Source organism: Copadichromis virginalis, linkage group LG17 (genome assembly GCF_057382275.1).
Source record: "Copadichromis virginalis isolate Kocher_CV1m ecotype Utaka linkage group LG17, C_Virginalis_male_GT1.1, whole genome shotgun sequence".
Classification (NCBI taxonomy): domain Eukaryota; kingdom Metazoa; phylum Chordata; class Actinopteri; order Cichliformes; family Cichlidae; genus Copadichromis; species Copadichromis virginalis.
In genome coordinates, this window is record NC_140634.1 from 30,812,502 (window position 1) to 30,835,777 (window position 23,276).

Below are 23,276 nucleotides of genomic sequence, written 5' to 3' on the forward strand. Positions count from 1 at the left end.
CCATGTCACTGGCCCATGTACTAGTTTGTCACATTGGCAATTTAACACCTGCTCTGATCTCTGCATGCGTGTGTGTTTGTGTGTGTGTGTGTGACAGGCTTTGATGTTTAAATGCGGAAAAAAAGTGGGAAAGGATTTCAGGTTGTGAAATTACATCACCAAATATTAAATCAGTGTAAGAGAAATTGCAGCCAGTTTCACAGGTGTTGGAACATGCGCGGTGTCTGCGTGGCTCCTGATATGCTGAGTTCAGATGTGTGTTTTGCGTGTCCGCATTAATTCAAAGTGGTTCAGTGTGTGAGAATAGATCAAACAAAGGAGCACATGATAAGTTGATTAATCTATCATGTACCTGGCCAGCTGCCAGCCCTACACTAATCCTCAGCTGCCTTCACACACACACACACATGCACACACTGCTTTGTGCGTGTGCATGTGTGTGACTGTGCTGTGCCATAACAGTGAGTGAATGCACATGCCAAGGCATGATCTCTCTTATTGGAAAATATGTTCTGTACGCTCACCCCCCCTCTCCTTTCACTTTCATTCCCATTCTTTCCTCCAGATAAATCACACCCATTTAACACAATCCGTTTCACTGCCTGCTCTCGCCGTCCTGCCACTTTCTCTTTTTCTGTCTAATTCTTTCAGTGTTTTCTGGCTTTTTGTTTTCCTCCCACTCCCATTTTTCTCCCCTCTTAGTCATTCTCCTTCTCTTCTATTTCTGTCATCACATGCTAAGTCAGCTTTCACATTCTCTTTCCACCCTCCCTCCTGCCGCTCTCTGTCTTCGCCATCATCTTCGCGTTAGAAATCAAATTAAGTTACCTCCCAGTAATTTTGGGATATGTGAGTTCGGAGACGCACGCACACACATGCACAGTGGCTCACGCCCCTGCTGAGGAATGCTCATCTCTTCTCCACCCTCTGTCTTTCCTTTCCCTCCTTTCCTCCTTACTTATTCACCTCCTCCTACATGCTCAGCCTACTATCTTTACCTCTGTTCCACCAGTTTCTTTCTTTATCTTTTCCTCTTTTTTTCTCTCCGGACTTCCTTGTGTCTTTCCTTTCCTCACAAGTACATTCAGTGTCTCATTGTAAAAGCCAGGAAGACAGGCAGCCTTGATCTCATATGTATAGAGGCAAGATCCAATTAATAATATAGCTTGAACATATATATTTTGAACATGTGTACTTTATTTAGTCTTAAATCATGCAAAACTTCACATCTCATTTAATTCGATGAGTGTTTTTACTGCTTTCTTAAATTAAATTGACTTATGATTGGAAAAAAATAGAGCAAAAATACAAAAAAATAAGCAAAAATCTTTTTAATAGTCTTCACTGAGGCTTTTTGTGTGATGATGGACTTAAAGGGGTTCGTTTAGTGTGGCATTCTTAAAGATTGTTGAAGTTAGGATTTTATTAGTATAATATGAATACCGATGCTCTTGGTACTAGGGCTGTCGAGATGCCAATAACAGTAGAAATACACGATTCTTGGTAGTCAGTTCAATACCAGAACAAAATGCTTATCCTGTGTTCTTAAGCATAAACCCTGCTATTATGCCTAGCACCTGTGGCTAAGCTAGCAATGGCTACTCAGCAAAAAGTGCTTAAACCAGCATGACTCTCCTGTAATGAGGTAAATCTTTCAAAGACTGTTTTCCTGTCTAGCGATTGAGAAACACACAGCAATGTTAAACAAACTCGCCTAAAACCGGAAGTCAACGATGTTATAGGAGGGATAAAACTTTGTTTGTCCTGGCTTCTATCTGTACCTTGGTTCTGGTACAGGTACCAATTTAGTATGGGTTCTCAACACCAATCCCTAGTCGCTCCAGAGCTCTGACAAACTCACAGAGGTTTTATGTGTCTTTCAGATGAAAACAAAAACAAATAATTTGGGCAAATACAGGAAATTTGCCAGGTTCTCAGTTGAATCAAATGAGAGGCTTTTGTAAATGGCCTGTATTTATATAGCGCTTTACTAGTCCCTAAGGACCCCAAAGCGCTTTACATATCCAGTCATCCACCCATTCACACACACATTCACACACTGACATGACACATTTTGTGTCATGTCCATGCTGAGGTTTAGATTATTATTCTCCTGCTGTACTCTCATTTGCTTTATATTGTTTAATTTTCTTCTACTTGTTATCAAGTTATTCCTCCGCCTGCTTATTGCCGACTCCCTCTCCATCTGTTCTTCGATAGCCTCACCATTTCACTCCTAGTATGGGACTCCTCTTCTCACTCTTCACCCGTGGAAAAGAATAGACACACCATAGTCTCACAAATCTATTGATCTGCATACACACGTCCACTCTGTTCAGTGTTGTCTGTCTTACTTCTCACGTTTAGTGCACGGCCTTGCTTCACTTTCTAAAATGTGTTTGAGTGCGCGTGTTTGAGTGCGCTCACCCGATTTGTTCCACCCCTTTGATCACAGTAGGTAAGTACAATGTTTCGTGCAGGAGGAGGGGAGGGTGGGGGAAAAAAAATGATGAAGGAATGTTTGGAACGCACAAGGGAAGCATCACTTTCCCTACTTTCTCCCCATCCTTTCCCTCTCTTTGTTAATTTGTTTCATAAACAAAGCAGTTTTATCTTTTTGTATCTCCTCTCTCCGTCACGCTTCCTTCAGTTTCCTTTAAAAAATATGTGACTTCACACACTCACAATAGCAGTTAGTATTTATGGCGTCCAGCAACTCAGCATCATAGTTTCCATTTGTTGGTGTTCTCTCCCAAAAATAAATCCGTGCACGACAGAAGAAGTAAAAAAAAACAGAGCATGCTGCTATTTGGTCTGCAATCCAACCTAAATAATCAGATTAAAGTGTAATGCGATATGCAGGTTGTGCTACACGTTGTAATTGTTAACAGGTTTTCCTCATTTTAAGTATAGGAGTCTTACTGCCTGTTCTACGCAGTTTGTCCCAGCGTTGAATCACCCCGTCTGAACAATGACTGCTCTGTCTGCCCATTTCTGGAGCTGCTAGATGCAATCTGTCATGTACTGTACTCGCGGCGAGTCATGTGACGTCAGAAGCAACATGTGTGAGAATGTGTGTGAAAGACACTCAGAGAGAGAGAGCGACAGTGTGTCTGTATGAAATAGGAGTTTTCGACCTGCTTGTTTTCTGATAGCAGCCTCATGCATGTGTCAGGAGTGGTTGTGATTATGTAAATGTGTGCGTGCATGTATGTGCTGTGCTCTCTATATTTATGCGGGGTGTGTTTGTGTGCATTGTCATTTGAATGTATGCATCTTTTGTTGTGTTTGTTTGCTGGATGTGAAAGAGAGTACCATGAGGGAATCTGTGTCCTTGTTGGCAGGCTTATGTGCACGTCAGTACAATTGGGCTTTTGTGTGCACATGTGTGTGTGTCTGTGTTTGTGTGTCTGCGGGGGCACAAAATGTGTATTGTTGTGTATTTGTATTTGCATATGGGTTAAGCGTGTATACAAATCACGCACATAGACACAGACTTGCAGGTGCATATCTTGCAGAGAACGTCTACGTACTCTGTACTTACTATTTTTATTTTGTGCATATGTCTCTACTTGCATGCAAAAATTTGTGGATTTTAAAGAATTGGAAGGCACATGTCAGTGTTGTGATGTTTGTGGGATTGTGGGAGTGTGCATGCACGCTCACCCATGCGTGTCCTTTTGTTTTGGCTGCCAATCGCTTTTGTACTGCTGCACTGTTTTCATTCTTTTCAGTTATTTAGCTTCATAGTTAAGGTGCTGATGGGAAATAAAACTCTGTGTGTGTGTGTGTGTGTGTGTGTGTGTGTGAGTGTCACTGTAGAGAGGCAGAAAGTGTTTTTCTCCCATCATAATATATGAATTTGTTGGCATTCCTCTTCCTTCAATTCATTTAAAGTTGTCTACGCATTGCATGTACTGCATATTGGTCTAACTTGAAGCCATAGGTGCTGTTTTCTGTTTATTTTTGGAGAAATGAATCTGTGAAAGTGTGAATGAGGCTGGATAAGTAAGAGGGTAATTCAAACAGGCAGTTGTGCACAGTTCCCGACACACCTGGGTGACATTTTCCCTTCAGGTGGAGGAATAGAGGAGATAAACACAGAGGAGAAACAGAGAAGATAGTCTTTCTTTCGTGTTTCTTCTGTCATTTTTCCTTTTCTCTTTTGCCCTGAGCAGCAAAGTTGGATAGATAGAAACACAAACTGGCACTTGAGTGTATTTTCCACTTCATGAACATGGCAGTAAATCAGGCCTTCAGGTTAATGTGTAAATGGATGGTGCCACCAGAGCCGAGGTCTCTTCCCTCACTGCGGTGGAAATGTTTTTCTGAATCATCAATAAAATACATTTATGAATTGAGAGATCACTAAATAGAGAACAAGGCACAGTTTGAATTAAAGGTAAAACATCAAACTAAGAGAAATCCTTTGGACTTTAGCTTCTGTGCTGACTGATTCAAAACTTATGTTGTAATCATTCCTCAGCACTTAATGTTATTACACCTAGATTTAAGTTTTAATTTCATTACGCCGAGCTGGCACTAAGATTGTCCTCATGAGCTCAAATGAGTTCAAATCCAATAGAAGCTGACGTCGTCAATTGTTTCCTGTGTTAGATTTCCATTCACTGCACAGAAAAGAAAAATGTTTCCAGTAAGAGTTTCTGTGCCAGCTGGCTGTGAAAATGCTTCGCCTGGCAATCTGTATGCTGCCGTAGATTTAAAAAAAGACGGGGGTGGATAGTGAAGAATAGATCAGGAAGAGTGGATTGAGTAAAGATGTATAAAATGTAGCGAGTCAGAGGGAGGAAATCACGAGAATGGAGGATAGATCAGCGTGGAAGCAGGGGGGTGAGTGGTGAAAGGAGAGATGAATAGCACAGACAAATTGGGCTTAAGATTGCAGATGAAATGTAGAGAAAGACTGATGGGTGTCGATGTGACAGGAGAGAAAGAAAGACCGGACTTAAAAGTAGGTGATGAAAAAGAACGTCGGGATGTGGAAAAATGAAGGGAAATACATGTGCATGAATAAAAAGTAAAATAAGATGCTATAGAAATAGTTGCACTGTACTACTTTCCTGTCATTACTGGCCCTTGATAAATATTTCTCAATAAACTAGACACCTGAGTCTTAACCACATGTAGCTCTCTGAGATGGGGGGGCAGATAAAACAGAAGAAGAGGAGAAATTACGGAATTATGGAAAGAGTCAAAGAGAAAAAGCAGAGCTTGAAGACAGATTTACTCTGTAAAGATTTTGTCCAGGAGTCCCACCTGCAGCCCTTCAGCCCTGTAATCTCCGGTGTCTCTTTTTCTGTTCGCTGATTCAGTCAGTCAGCTGAGTACAATGGGTAATTCTGTTTGGTTAGAAATAAAAACAGAATTACTTGTTGATAAGCCGATGAAATTTCTTCCTCCTATAATTAGCTTATGGGGCGATTGTGGCTCAAGAGTTGGCAGTTTATCTTGTAATCGGAAGGTTGCCGGTTCGAGCCCCGGCTCCGACAATTTTTGTCGTTGTATCCTTGGGCAAGACACTTCACCCATTGTCTACTGGTGGTGGTGAGAGGGTCTGGTGGCGCCAGTGTCCGGCAGCCTCGCCTCTGTCAGTGCGTCCCAGGGCAGCTGTGGCTACAATGTAGCTTGCTATTACCAGTGTGTGAATGTGTGTGTGAACGGGTAAATGACTGAATGTAGTGTAAAACTTTGGGGTCCATAGGGACTAAGTAAAGCGCTATACAAATACAGGCCATTTATTATTTGGTTACTTTTGGTTTCAGCTCTATTTGTTATGGTAACATTGAACTATAAAGGCAATTTCTGTGATCTGGAAATATCAATACAGCAAAATCGGATGATTGAAGAGGTTATAATGAAGCCAGGGCTTTAACCAGATTAAATCGAGCGTAGCGTTTGTTCAAGCATGACATCAGGTCAAGCTCAGTTGCAATCCCAGAAGATCATCTCAACTCAGTGCTAGCTGATTTCAGCGGATGGCTCAGCTGCTACCCTTCTACACATGCTATTGGTAAACCTCACATAAATCATGGTTTTGGTCATGTTGTGCCCAAATAATAATGTCACCCACGACTCACGCGCATTTATACTCGTATTCGCCTGCATAGTAGGTTTTGCCACTCGTCCAAAATCTCTGCAGTAGTGCTGGTAACGAAATTGAACCGTGATCTGGGAATCTTTGAGCTTCTGCACTGATATGTCATTGAAAAGCCAGTAAAAGCTGCCGGAGTCATATACCCCTGTCTTCAGCCATGCCACCCACATGAGGTTATAAAAATTTATAGGGACACAATCGGCCAAAATTACACCAAAGCATGATTTGTGCCTCTTCTGAGGACATAGTATAAATGTCTCTTTAGCCTGCCAACAGATGTTGTGCATCTGTGAGCTGCTTTGCAACCCACCTCTAGCTCCACTTTTCCTTCCCTGCTGTCTCACAGTCAGTGGCATATCTGATTGGATCCAAAATGCCACAGGGAGAGTGCTACCATGAACTACAAAGAGAGATTATATTTCTACAGTATTAACTACTCTTCACTGGCACTCTATTAAATCCAGAATTAAATTTATAATCCTTCTCCTCACATACAAAGACTTGAATGATCAGACCCATCGTATCTTAAAGACCTTTTAGTACAGTCTTACTTGCAGTCCCTAGAGTTTCTAAAAGCACATTGTGTGGCAGAGCCTTGAGCTGTCAGGCCCGATCAGGCAACCCTGAACCATCCCTTAATTATTCTGTTATTGGCTCACGCTGCGGGGGAGACTTCACATGATGCACTAAATTTTTCTTCTCCACTCCTCACTCCCCCATGTGTTTATTTGCCACTACTGCATGTCATTAACTTTTGTGTTCTCTCATCTATAGTTTGTGTTTTGTCCTCGTCTCTCTGCAATCTCCTTTTTTTTCTCTCTTCCCCCTCACCTCCCAACCGGTCATGGCAGAGGGCTGCCCCTCCTTGAGCCTTTTTCCTTTGTTTGGAGGGCTTTTCCTGTTAAAAGGGAATTCTTCCTTTTCATAATCTCCAGGAGAATGCTCAGAGTAGATTGTTGAACTTTTTTTTCTAACATTGCAAAATAAAGCTCCATAACTGTTGTTTTGATTTGGTGCTTTATGAATAAAACTGAATTGAACTGATCATCTGTTCTGCTCCGTTCTCACTGCCTTACGCTTGCCATTTATAGACATAGAAGGGGACGTGTGTTGCAGATGGAAATATCAATCTCTTTTTCACTATAGTGGTTGATATTGAAAGCTGTTCATTTGGAAATAAGCACAGCTAGTGTAAATGCAGTAGAATTTCATAATAAAAGCAGTATGTTAAATTGGGTTTCATAGCTGATCTCATAGTTTTCCTTTGGTTTATATTCCAAATAGTTTTGTGCAGTTTAAGGGACTGCATTTAACCACATGTCTGATTTTTTGGGGCGATCGTGGCTCAAGAGTTGGGTGTTCGTCTTGTAATCGGAAGGTTGCCAGTTCGAGCTCCGACACTCTCGGTCGTTGTGTCCTTGGGCAAGATACTTCACCTGTTGCCCACTGGTGGTGGTCAGAGGGCCCGGTGGCGCCAGTGTCCGGCAGCCTCGTCTCTGTCAGTGCGCCCCAGGGTGGCTGTGGCTACACTGTAGCTTGCCATCACCAGTGTGTGGATGATTGTGTATAGTGTAAAGCGCTTTGGGGTCCTTAGGACCAAGTAAAGCGCTATACAAATACAGACCATTTACTATTTTTTGTGTCTTTAATTTAACAAGTACAATATACATTTTGCAGTTTCAAGAACATTATTACAGATGGTCAAAAACTAAGACGTTGCTTCTGGAAGATTTTCTTTAAACACAGTGGGGAGATTGATGCTTGACTGAGACTGAGAGGATCTGTGATACAGGGTCCTTGTGGAGAAGACAGCAGGCAGGGCCAGTAAAGTTTTAAAAAGTCACTTCTCCACATGCAGTGATGATGATATCTTTGTTCTCTATCCTCTCTCCTTCTGTTGTTTGCAGTCTGTGCCTTTTTCCATCCTCTGCATGTGGACTCATGACTCATTATTACTGTTTTTTTTTCTATGTGTGTGTGTGTCTGTGTATGCATGCTGTCATTTTGCATGTGCAGGTTTATGTACTTGTGTCAGACGGTCGCACCTTCTACCTTTTGAAGTCAAATAAATAAAACACTATTGCTGCAGTTATCCCAGCATTTGTGTGTCCTCCAATTATTGTGGTGGGAGAATTTTGTGTGTGTGTGTTTTCACACACAAATGCTCATCAGTAACAGATGGTCCCCAAACCTGTGTGTTTATTTAGTGAGGATGGAGAGATAGGTGAGAGAGAGGGATGAAAGGAAGAGGGAATAAAGTAAATACAGAGAGTGATAGCAGGGCACCAAAAAACAGATGGACAGAGAAGAGGACGACAAAGGTGACAAAGTGTGGGCTAGAAAGCACAAGAAGGGTTTATATGCATGTAGAGAGTAAACTGTAACTGAAAAGAGAGCAAGACAAGCGAGAGAGAAAAGGGAGGAGACTTGTACACGCAGGAGTGTTATAAAACTTTAACTTCAACGCAGAGACATGGTGAAACAGCACTCTTTCCCCATGGTTTTCTTTTCAGAAAGACCCAGTGTTCGTTTTACAGTGGAAAGACAGAACGATCTGAAACTGAAAAGAAGCACAGGGTCAGTTTTCGCTGCTTTCACACAAGGCTGTTATTTTGCGAATTTTCCCTCTCACTTACTCTCTCTGCGTTTTTGTGTATGTGTGTCCCTGCGGTAGCCATGGCTTTCCTTATAAGGAGTGAGTTTGGGAGAAGTTGATGGGGGAATGGACAGAATTACAGTACAGTCACTCCCCCCCATGTTTTCTTCTGCTGCTTGTCTTTTTTCCCTTCAGTCTGCCTCTAAAGTCCTATATGATTGAGCTTCTCTTCTCTTCTCTTCTCTTCTCTTCTCTTCTCTTCTCTTCTCTTCTCTTCTCTTCTCTTCTCTTCTCTTCTCTTCTCTTCTCTTCTCTTCTCTTCTCAGAAGCTACTGATTAGGGTCAACATATAACACATATATATACTCCTGCCTTTTCTGTCTTTTCTGTCACATACACTTATTTCCGTCCTCATTTTTTCCTTTTTCTTTTTTTAATAGATGCATGTAATAATGCTGTTTTTGCATTCTCGTGTGTCTTCCAGCCATTCTTCTTCTTTGCATTTTATTTCATCCTCTTCATTATGTTCCACCACCTTTATCCTGAGAAAGAAGAGAGGGAGTGTGTTAATCTGCCTGTTGTCTAATGCCTGAGTGGGCGATTCTTTCAAACTGCTCACGGTCATTACACACACACGCATGCACACAAACACACACACATACACACAGCATGACCGCTGCCTCCAACATTATGTTGTCTCCTGCATATGTGTGTATCTCTGCGTGTGGGCATTATCATGCGTCCATCCTAATGTGTGTGTGTGTGTGTGTGTCGTGTATACATGTTTCTGTCACAGTGTGTCTTTTTGTTAAGGGGGAAGCATGACTCACCCAATGAGTGCAAAATAAGCGAGGGATGAGACGGAGGAGTAATAACGAAGGGATGGTTAATATTGAACGACAGATGAGCGGTGGCCGGAGGGAGGGATGACGTTGGATGGAAAAATTGTGACTATGCGCACAAATGGATTTTCTTTTCTCCTCTAACCATGAATAGGAATTATGTAGACTGCTCATTAGATTACAAGACATCGTTAATTTATTTGTCTATGATTTTTTTTAATCGACTCATTCATGTTCTGTTTTAAGCAATAAATGATATTTCAGTATGCAAACATACAGCAGCAGTGTATCCTACTAAATTTTACTTTCTTTTGCAAAAATTTGGTTCCAGTAATTTTTCTAGTGTTTGGAAATTTGGTCTCTACCTTGCTACAAGTGCCCTCTGTCATTTGTGTCATGGGAGGGGTCACCCTCACCAGTTATGCTAGTGGTCCCATGCAATCTTGAAGACCTCATATTACCATATCCCCCTCATAGAGTATTTGAAAGTAAAATGGGAAGCAGAGTCTTCAGCTTTCAGGACCAGCTCCCAGTTTGGATTCAGGAGACAGAAATCCTCTGCTTTTAAAATTGGGTTAAAACTTCCTTTTTAGACAAATCTTATAATTTGGGCTGGATCAGGTGACCCTGAACCACTCTAGCAGGCCTAGGTTGCTGGGGGCTTTGGACGATGAACTGAGTGTTTCTTCTTCACTTACCTCTTTTCAGTTCTCTATGCCTTTACACACCACTTTGCATTTAATCATTTTTCCTGTCTCTTTCTCCTCAACCCCAACTGGTCGCAGCAGATGGGTGGCACTCACCTAGTCTGGTGCTTTCTTCCTGTTAAAATGAATTTTTCTTTCCCACTGTTACCAAGTTCTTGCTCATAGGGGGGCTTGTCTGATATATGTTATTTTATGGTCTTTACCTTACAATATAAGGCACCTTGAGGCGACTGTTGTGATTTGGTGTTATACAAATAAATTCAAATAGAATAGAATTGAACATTTTGATATTTTTGCAAAAAAAAATACATAATCTGACATCCTTGGATCTGGTAAAAGAGCAAATGAAAATCACAGGTGATAGTCTATGTTCTGCTTAGAACATACCCTGTGTGTTTAATCTATGCCGTTATATTTTTTAGAGGTTGTGATTTTATGTAAATTTGGCTTTTTGAGTAACAGGTGCTGATGTGCATGTAAATGCAGTCATGACAGCCTCTATAGATAATATTTACAGTAATCATGACATTTAAGGAGTTGACTACTCTCACACTAAACATTTCAAACCACTGTCCTCCAATAGGGCTGTGCGATATGACCAAAATCTCATATCCCGAAATAAGAATTCTATCGTAGATAACGATATAAATCACAAAAACGTAACATTTTCTGTAAAGTCTGTGAATCTCGGGCAGCTCGTCTTGCGGGAAGTGTTTCCAGCTGCGTCATGTAGAGTCGAGTGTTTTAACCGATGCATGAAACGATACATTTTTAGACACAAGTTGTAACGGCCGCCGTTTTTGTTTGTGAGTATTTATTACACGGCGAGCTGCGGGGAAAAGCCTGTTCTAACGTTTGACTCTAAGGTTTATTTTTTAGCACCTGGCGGCTCTTTTTTACTTCTCCGTAAATAATCTGCTCTTTCACGTGATTCAGTTTATTTTGAAAAGTCTCAACAGGATCTTGAGCTTTATTGTGAAAGGTTTATGTGGAACATAAACAAGCGGACACGCGATGCTGTTACCGTCATTGTTGCTAACGACAACGCATAAAAACAGGCGCTTGTCCGTCCATAGTGTGGTTATATTAAATATAAGAGAAAGCGAAAACTTTAAGAAATGAATATAGCCACTACAGTGACCATCAAAACGATGAAAAAATATTGTCGTAAACAGTTTACTTTGCGACACCACGAAACAAACGATAGCATAAAATGAAACGATAGACGTTTTTATATCGTCATCTGAGATATATCGTTATATCGAACAGCCCTACTCCAATGTGTTCACATAAGTGGATTCTATCTGATTCATACATTTCATATGCAGCTTCAGCTCCTCTGAGGTAGAGATTTATCATCTTGATTTGTCATCTCATGTTTTTTGTCCCCGTTTAGATTTTCTTCTTTTCTTCGCTCTTAGGTGAGGTGTTTTTGCAAAGAAGAAAGAAAACTGATGCAAAGTGAAAGTAAAAAATTTCCTTATTTTCAGTAGCCATGCCGTGTTGCTTTGAGTAAAGTTTCTTTTACTTCGTGATTCTGACCATACGCTCAAACCGAGTCGGTGTACATGTATGCATGTTTGGTGCATACGCCCCCATTCCCATGAGAAATCAGGAAATATTTGACAGGGTCAAAGGTGATAGCCACAGATGACTCAGCAGAAACTGAGAAGAAAAACAGAACTTTCTCTCTCTCCTCCTTCTGTTTCTAACACACACAGTTAACACTGTTTTCTCCCTTTTCCCTTTCTCCTTATCGCCCACTCTGCTTGCTTTATTTTCTTCTTGCTTCCTATAATATTTTCCTCCTTTCTCCCTCCTTTTTTCCTGTTCTGGCATTTCTCAGCACTACATTCCAGCTGTGTGTGCGTTAGGGGGAAGGCAGTAACACAAACTCTGCGCGCATGTGTGTGAGTGTGTGCGCGCTCTGTTTCTGAATTGTTTGTGTGTAAACTTTGTGCTTCTGTATGTTCATGCTGCATATGGTTGACTTTGATGGAGAGGCACATGGATTCGCATTTGTGTGAGGATGACTGTTTCCATGACTCTGACATGCTTCTGGGTGCTTGATGTGAGTGTGTGTATGTGTGTGTACGTGTGTGTGAATGTGATGCATGGGTTCGTTTTATTAATGCGTGAATAGCACATGAAACACAGTACATACTATTCAGTATTATAATAATGAGCATAGTTATTTGTGTTTCTCTCTTTTATTCCTTTTGGCATGCCAGCTTTCCCCTGTATTCTTAATGTTGCCCCCAAGTAGTTATCCTGTCATAAGATACACTCAAATGGATTTATTAGGAACACTGTGGCCCTTTTTCCTTCTGAACTGCCATAATAGTTGGGTTGCGGTCACGTGGTTCTGATGACGTGCGGAGGCAGCGCGATTTTTGAGTGGAGGGCGGAAGTAAACATGGAGGACACTGTGGAGAGTCAGGAGAGCAGCTATTGTGCAACTTTAGACCCCGTTTCTCGGGAGAGATATAAACAGATAGTTAAAAAATATATCGGACGTGATCCGTATTCTTTGAAAATGTCCGAATACACCACAGAAGTAAAGGATTTGCCTACTATCGAGGCTGTGGATATCACCAACTACTTGGTCCTCCAGACTTCTTACTACACTAGGCAGCAAATGAAAGCTTTCAAGAGTCTGGAGGCGTACAATTTTTTTGTCAGCGGGTGGGTCCACAACCTTGGAACAAAACGTCTCCGTGATGGATACAGTTTGGTGTTTGCAAGGGTGAGTGTTTGTTCTTATATTGCTTTATCTTAAACACGCTAACAGCGGTAGCGGCTTTAACGTCAACAAACATGCCACATCCTTAGGACTTCGTTAGAGTGACAGTTGTTTGTTTCAAGGTAAACCATTCTCAGCGGTCTAACGAGACACCTCTGAAGACTTGGGTAATTGCAAAGGAGGATGGAGAAGTGATTGCAGCTCATTGCAATTGTATGGCAGGGTTAGTAGCCTGTTCTCCACTGTCACTAGGCTCAAATCCGGGCTCTCAGCCGTCTGTTGCATATCCAAAATCGCCTCTGCACATCGATGCTGTTCTGCCTTAAGCTTCATTCTTTTCTCTCGTTTGAGAACTGATTCCGATCTGGGTTTTCGTTCGTAGCCGAGATTGACCGTCGGAGCCCAGTCCTCCGACTCTTCGTCATCCAAAGCACTTGGGCAGCCTATAGTCCCAATCAAGTCAATATTAGACTACTAACTTAAAAGCACTAAGTAAACGAGAATTTAACGACTACCTAATGCTAATAAGTTCGTTTGCAAACATAACATTACCTCTGACGAAGTGGTCGCTGCAGACACGGGCATTGGCAGACTCTGCTCCTCCCGACTGTAAACGTAAATTTAAAATCCATTTTTTCCTACGTTTTTCGGTTAGAATTTTCCATTTTTCTCCTCTTCGTTGGGCTATTTTTGGTACCCTAAAATACCGTTTATCAGTTTCTCTGGTCGACCTACTGGAGCATCCGTAAACACAACAGGACATAGGCATTTTGCGTACTGTCTGTCTGTGATTTTGCGCTTATCTTTTTCACTTCCGACCGCCAGTCAAATTTCGCGCTTTACGTCGACGTCACGTCTACGTCAAATGAAACCTAGCTATTCTGAATGACATAGATTTTTCTCTGTATTGATACAGTAGCATCACACAGTTGCTGCAGATTTGTTGGTTGCATATCTATAATGCAAGTCAGCTGTTCCACCACATCCCAGAGGCACTCTCTGGGTCTGAGACCTGGTGACAGTGGGGGCCATTTGAGTACAGTGAACTCAATGATATGAGTTTGGAGGCGTGGGACATTATCCTGCTGGAAGCAATCATCAGAAGATGGGTACACTGTGGTGATAAAGGAGTGGACATGGTTAACAACGATATTGCAGCCTGACTTGCTGATACAAGGCAGGATGGTGGTGTAGATGTTTACTCTAAATTCTGACCTTACCATCTGAATCTCGCAAGAGTAATCAAGACTCATCACACCAGGCAGTGTTCCTCCAGTCTCCAGCGTGTGCAAAAAGCCACCGTTTCCTGTTCTTAGCTGATAGAAATGGCACTCAGTGTGGTCTTCTGCAGCTGTAGCCATGCTTCAAGGTTGTGTTGCATACCTTGGCTGCATTTAGTAGTTATTTAAGTTACTGTTAACTTCCTATTAGCTGGAAGCAGTCTGGCCATTCTCCTCTTACCTCTGACGTCAACAAGGTATTTTTACCCAGAGGACCACCGCTCACCGCTCTTTTTCTGATCTCCGTAAACCCTAAAGATGGCTGTATGGAAATTTGTGTTAACATGCAGCTGAACAGGTGTACCTAATGAAGTGACCAGTGAGTGTATATATCAGTTAATTTGTAGGTTACCATCAGTGTTGGGAAGGTTACTTTTAAAATGTATTCCATTACAGAATACAGAATACATGCCCCAAAATGTATTCTGTAAAGTATTCCGTTACGTTACTCAATGACAGTAACGTATTCTGAATACTTTGGATTACTTAATATATTATCATGCTTTTTACAACAACGTGAATGTACTATTGCTGTGTGATTTATTACTATTACTGAAGGTCCGCGACTCCGAACTGTAGTAAAGGGACCTCTGACTAATACGGCGGGGTCCCTGTCGGCTTGTAGCCGAAAACTAGCTCTACTTTGTTGTGTGGGTCAACTTTTCTTGCGAGAGACAGAGAGAGGCGTTGAAAGGCTGCTCCAATGGAACTTATTGTTTCGGAGGAAAACACGAACACGGTGTACAGTCGAGTCTTAATAGCTTACTTACAACTGGGCTCGTCAGGCACTCTTCTTGGCTGAAGTGGTTATTATTATATTTACATGCTTCCAGCTCCCGTTTTTCCTTGATGACAACACGTACCTTTCCACTCCCCTTTTTCTCCCTCCTCGCGTCCATTCTCCCTGCAACACGGACTACACTGCCCATGATGCTACATTCTTTAGAGCTATGCTTGTAGCATTCTGCCTGTTAGCTTAGCACAACAACAACAACGAAAAGGCGCTCTCTCACCCAGGAAACACACAGTCGCAGAGAGAGAGAGAGAGCGTCGCCCTGTAACCATGGCAACCGTAACGCTGCCGCCTTGAACAACAGATCGTAGCTGTCAAACAAAACCCAAACAGTCCTGACCCGCGACAAAATGAAACAGGAAAGTACCGCAGTGTAATCCATTTATTTCAACAAAGTAACTGTATTCTGAATACCACCTTTTTAAACGGTAACTGTAACGGAATACAGTTACTCATATTTTGTATTTTAAATACGTAACGGCGGTACATGTATTCCGTTACTCCCCAACACTGGTTACCATTATTTGCCAAAGCAATTTATATGGCAGAATTAAATCACTAAGGTGTTTAAGATATGATAATTAAAAATTGTTATGTGTCTTTTGAGCAACTAATCAATCAGTTAACTTAGTGTGAACCCTTTATTTAAAGCAGTTGAAGCTACGGTGCATTTTTATTGGATATGGGTGGGTCATTGTTTGCATGTCAGAGGTAGGAATTAGAGTTGGGTTGGAGGAAGGAGGATTAAACCAGAGAAAGAATATTTGAGTGAGGAAAGGGATGCTTTCTGTCACTCTCTGTCTGGCTCTAAATCTTCAGGGGAGTCCTAGAAATGTCAGCCTCAGCCGTCAGATTTGTGTGCATGTGAGGAGCTTTTGTATGAGTCAGCAAACCGACCCACACATGGCGATACGATAAAGAGAGAAAATGATCAAGACAATAAAGATGTTCACCATCTTTAATTTGGTTCAATACAAATGCATAAATTTGAAACAAACCAGAAGAGATGCTGCGCTGGCTCTCGTGTGACATAAAGCAGAGTACAGACAGTTGCTACAGTATTATCTCATTACCTTTTATCCAATTTTTTGTGTCTGTTTATACGAGCATACACTATGTTTGTGATCACTATCAGCTCCTATTTCCTTTTCCTTTCTTCTTTCTCATCTTTTATATCTAAGGATTGTTTCTTTTTGTCTCCTCACTAATCATTTTTTCCTTTTTGCTTGAATCGTTTCCCTTTTCTTCGTCAGTGTTCAACAATCATAGCTGCAGGGGAGCGATAGCATCTCATCTTTTCTTCTTTTTTAATAACCTCTCCTGTTTACTTCTGCTCTCACTCATGTGCATCTCTCTCAGCGCTTTGGTACCTGTATTATTTTTATCTCTGGAAATACTCCATGACTAGTGTTGCGATGACCTGGCCGCTGTTCAGGTTGTTTGTGACGCATTTTAAAACAGCCTGGGGACATCAGTGTGACATCACACACACACACACGCGCGTACACACACACACACACACACACACACACACACACACACACACACACACACACACACACACACACACACACACACACACTTTTATAATGTGCTGCTTTTGTGTGACTAAGAGGTAGCCATGTCACATCATCTCCTGTCATGATGGCTGTGATACTTACCTGACGGGAAACTTTTAGAACACATTACAGAGATGACACACATATGCTACCTCAGTTGGTCTGTCAGCTACTCACATGTTGGATAAGCTCGATCTTGACCTATTTTGTGCATGATTTTGAATAAAATCTAATGATTTACTTTGGGATTTCTTCATTTGACTCTCTGCAGTTTATTAATTACAGATACATTTTTGAAGATGTTAAAGGTCCACCCACACTTTTAGCATGAAGAACTTATTATTTCATTGATGCATTTCAGCCCATGGCCTCCATCAGAGACACTAATAAAGTCGATCCTTACACTACAAGTGCTGCTGACGTTTTAAGCTCGTCAGACTTTATGCTCTTCTCTTTGAAGAAGGTGAAGTGTTGCTAGAAGCCTCTTCTCTGTTTCTAAGATACACTTTTTCAAACCTTCTATGCTCCTCCGAAAACTGTAAACACACAATTTTCAGAGTACATCTGCAAAACATTGGACTCTTTTGGTAAAACTTAACAATCAAATTATAACTTGGTTGATTTATCCTCAAAGGATCACACACAGCCTGTAAAAGCAATAAACTACTGAGCATTCATTACACAAAATACCAGAAAAATGTAAAAACAGCACCACAGAAAAAACGCTCACACACACATATCCATCCATCCATCCACCTATCCCTCTTGTTCTCCTTATCAGTTGGGTTGCTGTGACAGCAGGCTTAGCAGGTTATTCTACCTGCCCTTCTACCCAGCCACACTTTCCAGTTTCTCCTAGGGGATCCTGAATTATTTCCAGAGATAATCAGTATAATCTGCAGGTTGTGTCTTCTCCCAGCTAAGTGCACCTGGAAGACTACCAAAGGAAGGTGACCAGTAAACGTCCTTGTCAAGAGACCTGAATCACCTCAAATGCTCCTTTTGACATGTAGGAGCAGTGGGCATTCAGACATCTCTCTGGATGTCCGAGCTCCACCTCATCGCATCTCTAAGGCTGAGCACAGCCATCCTACAGAGGAAGCTCTGCTGATATTCACAACCTGATTTTTTGCAGTCATTTTTAGATTTAATAACCACAAGACAGGCTTGGGACACATATGAACTGGTAAATTGAAAGCTTTCCCTCTCAGCTCAGTGCTCCCTTAGACGCGACAATCTTGCAATCTAATCTTGCAATTCTACAAAAATAACATACACATGCACGCAGGATACACAAAATATTCAAGACTGTGGTAAATCTGCTGAGACTGGGTCTTATTATTTGTCCTGCTTTACTCATACTCATGGAAAAATATAAAATGAAATAGTCCATATTCAGGTTTCACATGCATTTTAGGGCTCATAAGACCCATCCATGTCTATTATTGTGAATGAATGAATGTGTTTGTTTTGACATTTTTCTCACACAGCATAATTTTGCATAAAGAATTCAATGAATGCTGTAAACATTACAGAATGTTGCATGAGAAAGATGTGAAAGTAGCTTCTGCTATGAGTAAGAAGAAGCTACTTTCAGCTGCTCCTTTATTCACGAGGGGTTTTCACAGCCAGTAGCTCTGCATCTTTTATTTGGCAGATTTTTAAACCAGATGCCCTTCCTGACACAACCCCAAAGGGATTCATGTCTCCTCTCAGGGCTGTAAACCACTACACTATGGAGCCACACCACAATCACAATATGTCATCCATCGCCATTCCAAGAACAGGAACACAGCCTGTCACCGCGGCTCAAATGTTAGCTCCTCTGCTTCTCAGATTATTTCCAGCCATTCTTGTTATAGATTCTTATCTCACCTTGCTGACTGTGCACAGGCACATAATTGGTAAGTGACATCACAAGTAAGAAGGAATAGTGTGAGGTAGTTGTGTTTAAGAAATGAAATCACTGTGCAAAATCTTTTTAACTGAGTTTAGAGTTTTGCAGTAAGTGTGAAAATGATGTGATTATTTAATATATTTATTAAGTTATTTAACTGCACAAGGAATGGTGCATTTCAGTTCCAGTTCAGAGAATTATATTTTTGGGTTGTTTTATTAACAGTTTAGAAAACTTGTAATATGCCTTTAAAAATGAGCAATCCCATTAGGGATTCATTAATTCAGCTTTTCTTTACCTTTTAATTCCTAATCCCTCACTGATTACATTGAGTTAAACAAAACACGAAGCAACATTTTACTATAGGACTACTGCTTGTGCATTTCTGATTGGTGTATTCCTGCTGACGATCTTGACGCAAACAACTAAAAACTTTAGCAAACAGCAAAGGTCCACAGTCTGGTTAAAACTGCCTGCTCTGTTGCATTTTTTTATCCTTATCAGACTTGCAATGACAACAGGATGAGCACAGCAGGCCAAAGGTCTTTGCTTTGCACTGGTGAGCCCCAAGAGCTCCTGGGTCACCCTGGAGATACTGTATAATCCCTTCCAGCATGTTTAAGGCATGAGGTCAGACTTCTTAAAAAGGAGGTGGAAAAACAACACTGAGCTGCTGATAAAAAAAATCAGTGTTACAGCAGCAGATGTCCCAGTAACCTCAAATTACCACACACACCATTTGGCACACAGTGAACCAAGAGCCATTGGGAGATCTGGAGGAAAAGGACCTGCGTTGTTGTGGATTGTTTTACACTGTGTGGTGTTAAAGAAATCCCTGTTCCAAAGGTTACTGTATAGATGTGCTTATTGGTATTCTGGTGTACAGTGAGATTATAGAGACAGAGTGAGTTGGTGAAGTAAGCTGACCAAGACGTGTGACACTTACATACAAAGATGCACAAAAGGAAGGGACGGTATAGAAAATTTAGCAACTTGTAGCAATGACTTATAAAATTACCATTAGTGAAGCTAAGAAAGCAGGTACCAAGTTAAACTTATCTCAACTTTGGACTGAGCAAGCGAAGTGACTAGCAATAGGTGTAAAGGATTATAGGTGACATTAGACAGTTGCTATGATGGACATTGCACGGTCTGGAATATCCATTATAGTAATCGCTCACTCTTTCATTCGTAAGCTGAACATCCCTGTTTCCCTCCCACCAGCATCTTCAATGCACCATCCAGGCTTTGCAAGATGAGCTCAGAATCCAGCGCGATCTCAACCAGCTCTTCCAATCCGATTACTCCGGCCTCGGAAGCCAGCCCATTTCCCCTCAAGAAATGACAGAGGAGAACTTCTTGCGCCTCCATGCCGAGTATGAGAGGCAAGCCAAAGAGCTCTTCCTCCTGAGGAAGACTGTTGAAGAAATGGAGTTGAGGATAGACACACAGAAACACACACTAACTGCCAGGTAAAGATTAAAAAAAGACAGTTTAAATGTAATTTGTTAAGGTATGATTTCAGTGACCTTGTCTAAAGCATGCTATTAACTTCCTTGTTTTCTTGTTTACAGGGACGAGTCAATCAAGAAGTTACTGGAAATGTTGCAGAGTAAAGGCCTGTCATCTCGGGCAACCGAGGAGGATCATGAGCGAACGAGGCGACTCGCCGATGCTGAGATGACCATCCACCAATTGGAGGGTCTGCTTGAGCAAAAAGACAAGGAGATGCTACAACTCAGAGAGGTGCGTGTGTGTGTTTGTGTATGTGTATGTGTGTCACTGGCAAAGAAGAAACAATATGCAATCAAGTATTACCATGTGTGCAGGGGAGAGTCTTTGTGCATATCCAGATGTGAATGTGTTCACATCAGAGTGTATCATATCCAGGCAAAGCCCTTGGCTTCTTCCAGTCTTAAGTGTACACTTTATCCCAGTTTCTCCACTCACGTTTCTTTTTTCTCTCCTTCTGCTGGTTTAATGTTACATTCACTTTCTTAATACAAAAGCCCCCCCTAGTGGCAAAATGCTGTCAGTGTACTACATCCATCCTTCCAGCACATACTGCCAATTTCAGTGTGGCAAATAGTCAAAATATACTCTTGTCATCTTTTAAGCTGCATTTTCAGGAATAATTCACAAATATTTTGACTGACCTATATGTCTTCTTGAAGATTAAGAGATCTGTGATCCACAAAATTCTGCTTTTTCTGACATTACAGATTTGCACTTGTTCATATCTGACAATAGTAATAATAATAGTTATATCAACTTGATTTATGTAGCACCTTTAAAGACAGAGATTGCACATGCTTCAACGGGTGAACAAAGGCAGAATGCTCATAAGGTAAATTAAAACAAAAAAACAGGAGAAACTTGCAAAAATGCAAACCACCAATTGTCAGTATAAATGATAACAATAAATAACAATAAAATTCTGTTTAGGTGATTCTAAATTGCACATAGGTGTGTGACTGTGAATGGCTGTCTGTCTCTCTGTTAGTCCTGCAACACAGAGGACTCAGATTGGTGACCCATCCAGGGTGTAACCTCCCTCTTGCCCTAGTTGGGATAGGCCATTCTCCCATGACTCTGATAAGGATTAGCTGAAGACAATGGTTGGATGGATAGAACAATAAAAGAAAATATAAACAGTAAAACAATAAAAAAACAACATATGAAAGGCAACATATAAGCAAACAGGTGGTAAAAACATGGAAACATACAAATAATCAAAATATAGAAGTCAGCTAAAACATGAACAAAAAAATGCACAACAAAAACATATCAGTATACTAATGCATTAGCCAGGGTGACAAATGCACAAATGCAGCATAATGTTAGAGGGGTGATATAAAGTCATACTTCAGTAAATGAATCACAGCAAATGATAAGACCATAAGAAAGAACAACTGGGAGTCTCTGCATATTTTCTGGCTGATTTTTCATCTCACTGCATCAGTACACTGGACAGAGTTTTTGTTTCGAAGATGTTAAATACAAAGCTGGAACCAACCGAGAGAATGAGAAAAACATTTTGCAGTATCTGAAGTAAAGATTCATTATAGAGTTTAGTGAATGTTACAGTGCTAAATAATGCAAATTTCTATTGAGCAAGTCTTGCTAACTTCCTGATTCTGTGCTGACACTTCCTTTCGGGATATTGTTCATTTTGCTAATTAACAAACTAGACTGTAATGTCCTGCAGCACAATTTTCATACCCTTCAACAATGTCCCTCATGGGGATGCTGCTGTGCAGTTATTAAATAATCCTCTGCTTAAAGTACATGCAGCCTTTTAATCTAACCTCCTGGATTCTTGATTGTAAAATGCCACTTAATCACATAAAGTAATTAATCAGCAAAATCACCAAATATAGAACCTAAAAATATTCCTCCCTTCCTTCCTTTTGTTCAGACTTTTGAAAACATGAACTAATTTTAAAGTGCTCTTTTTAGGACACAGAAAGATCTTCCCTTCATGGTTACTGAATGTCAAAGGGTTTAGGAATTTTTCTCAAAATTTGTTTATGCCATTTGCATATATCCATATTAAATGTGACGTAGTGTGCACTAGATTTTTGTTTATTGGCTCAACAGGTGTAGTGTTGGACTAGAACTGCTGGGGTCCAAGTCTGAGACACAAAAGTTGACCATTTTGTGCAAAATTTTCAGTGACTTTTTTCAGCAAACTAATGGCCATGGCTGTTTTACCAGGCTGGTTTTTTGAGTAAAAGGAAAAGGGAAAGAGATATCCATGTCTGGTACTTGGGGGGATATAACTGTGCAAAAGATAATGTGTTGTCATTATATATGCCATTTATTTATCTGTTTTTTGTTTTTAAATTAGTTTTAGCTATTGATAAAAATTACTGCTGTAGCCAGCACACTTTAAAAAGTGTAGCTTTAATGTAACCCTGGCAATTATTTCATGGTTCAGGCTTTAAGATGAGAAAAGATGGCATATAATTCAATAATTAGCTGATTGTTTGGTGTGATAAATTTAAGTTTCAGTTCAGTTCAGTTTCAGTTTTATTTGTCATATGCAGAGATGGGCAGTAACTGTAATGTGATTACTTTTTTCAGGTAACGAGTAAAGTAAGGGATTACTGTTGCAAAAACGGTAATTAGATTACCGTTACTTTCCCGTAGGAACGCTGCGTTACTGCGTTACTAAAACCGTGATTTTTTTTGCAAGAATGTCTCATGACAGTGACGTAAGCGAGTGCGACGTTGGTGACAACAGCTGTGTGCAGATCAACAGTGCATCATATATCGAGTGCAGGAGAGAGTATGAGCGTGCAGCGTTTAAAGCGTGGAAGTACTGACCTTACTTTGAGTTTGATTCCATAAAAAGTGACAAAAACATTAGTGTCCGTTGTGCGTGGGAAGAAAACTTCTTTTTAAAGCGAAACCCCCCTAAACACACCGAGTGCGCTATGACGTAATGGGAAACTCACAGAGAAACTCGCGGATTCTTCCACTGACCGCTGCGGCACACCTGCACCAGGGTAAACCTCCGCCTATGCCACTCCTGGTTTACAGGTGAAAATAGAGCAACAGAACCGCTAGTCTTTGATTTTATTTATTTTCTTCTGTGTTTTACTTGCATCTATTTGAAAGAGTGAGTGTAAACACACACAAAAAATATATTTTATGTGCTGGAATGTGCAGAAAATAGGTTTAAATGTTAAACAAATTTCTTCCAGTCAGAGAATGTTGCATATAATAAAATTTTTGCTTG

General features: G+C 40.9%; 1 protein-coding gene and 1 long non-coding RNA gene across 11 annotated transcripts in view; one reads left to right on the forward strand and one right to left on the reverse strand.

Annotated features, from left to right (window-relative positions):
- The window catches only part of LOC146689690 (ELKS/Rab6-interacting/CAST family member 1-like), a 156,283-nt gene that overhangs the window by 16,273 nt on the left and 116,734 nt on the right, over positions 1-23,276 (forward strand). For all 10 annotated transcript variants that reach the window (XR_014915935.1, XR_014915936.1, XR_014915937.1 and 7 more), the window contains exons 5-6: positions 19,757-20,004; positions 20,107-20,278. Coding sequence is in view for 7 of the 10 variants with exons in the window: in XM_085436316.1 (XP_085292442.1) it covers positions 19,757-20,004; positions 20,107-20,278 (420 nt within the window). In the remaining 3 variants the exon portion in view is untranslated. The remainder of the gene's footprint in view (positions 1-19,756; positions 20,005-20,106; positions 20,279-23,276) is intronic.
- LOC146689691 (uncharacterized) lies at positions 12,668-13,898 on the reverse strand. Its single transcript, XR_014915938.1, has 2 exons — positions 13,556-13,898; positions 12,668-13,446 (listed from the first exon to the last, which is right to left on the reverse strand). It is a non-coding gene; the product is annotated as an uncharacterized LOC146689691 (long non-coding RNA).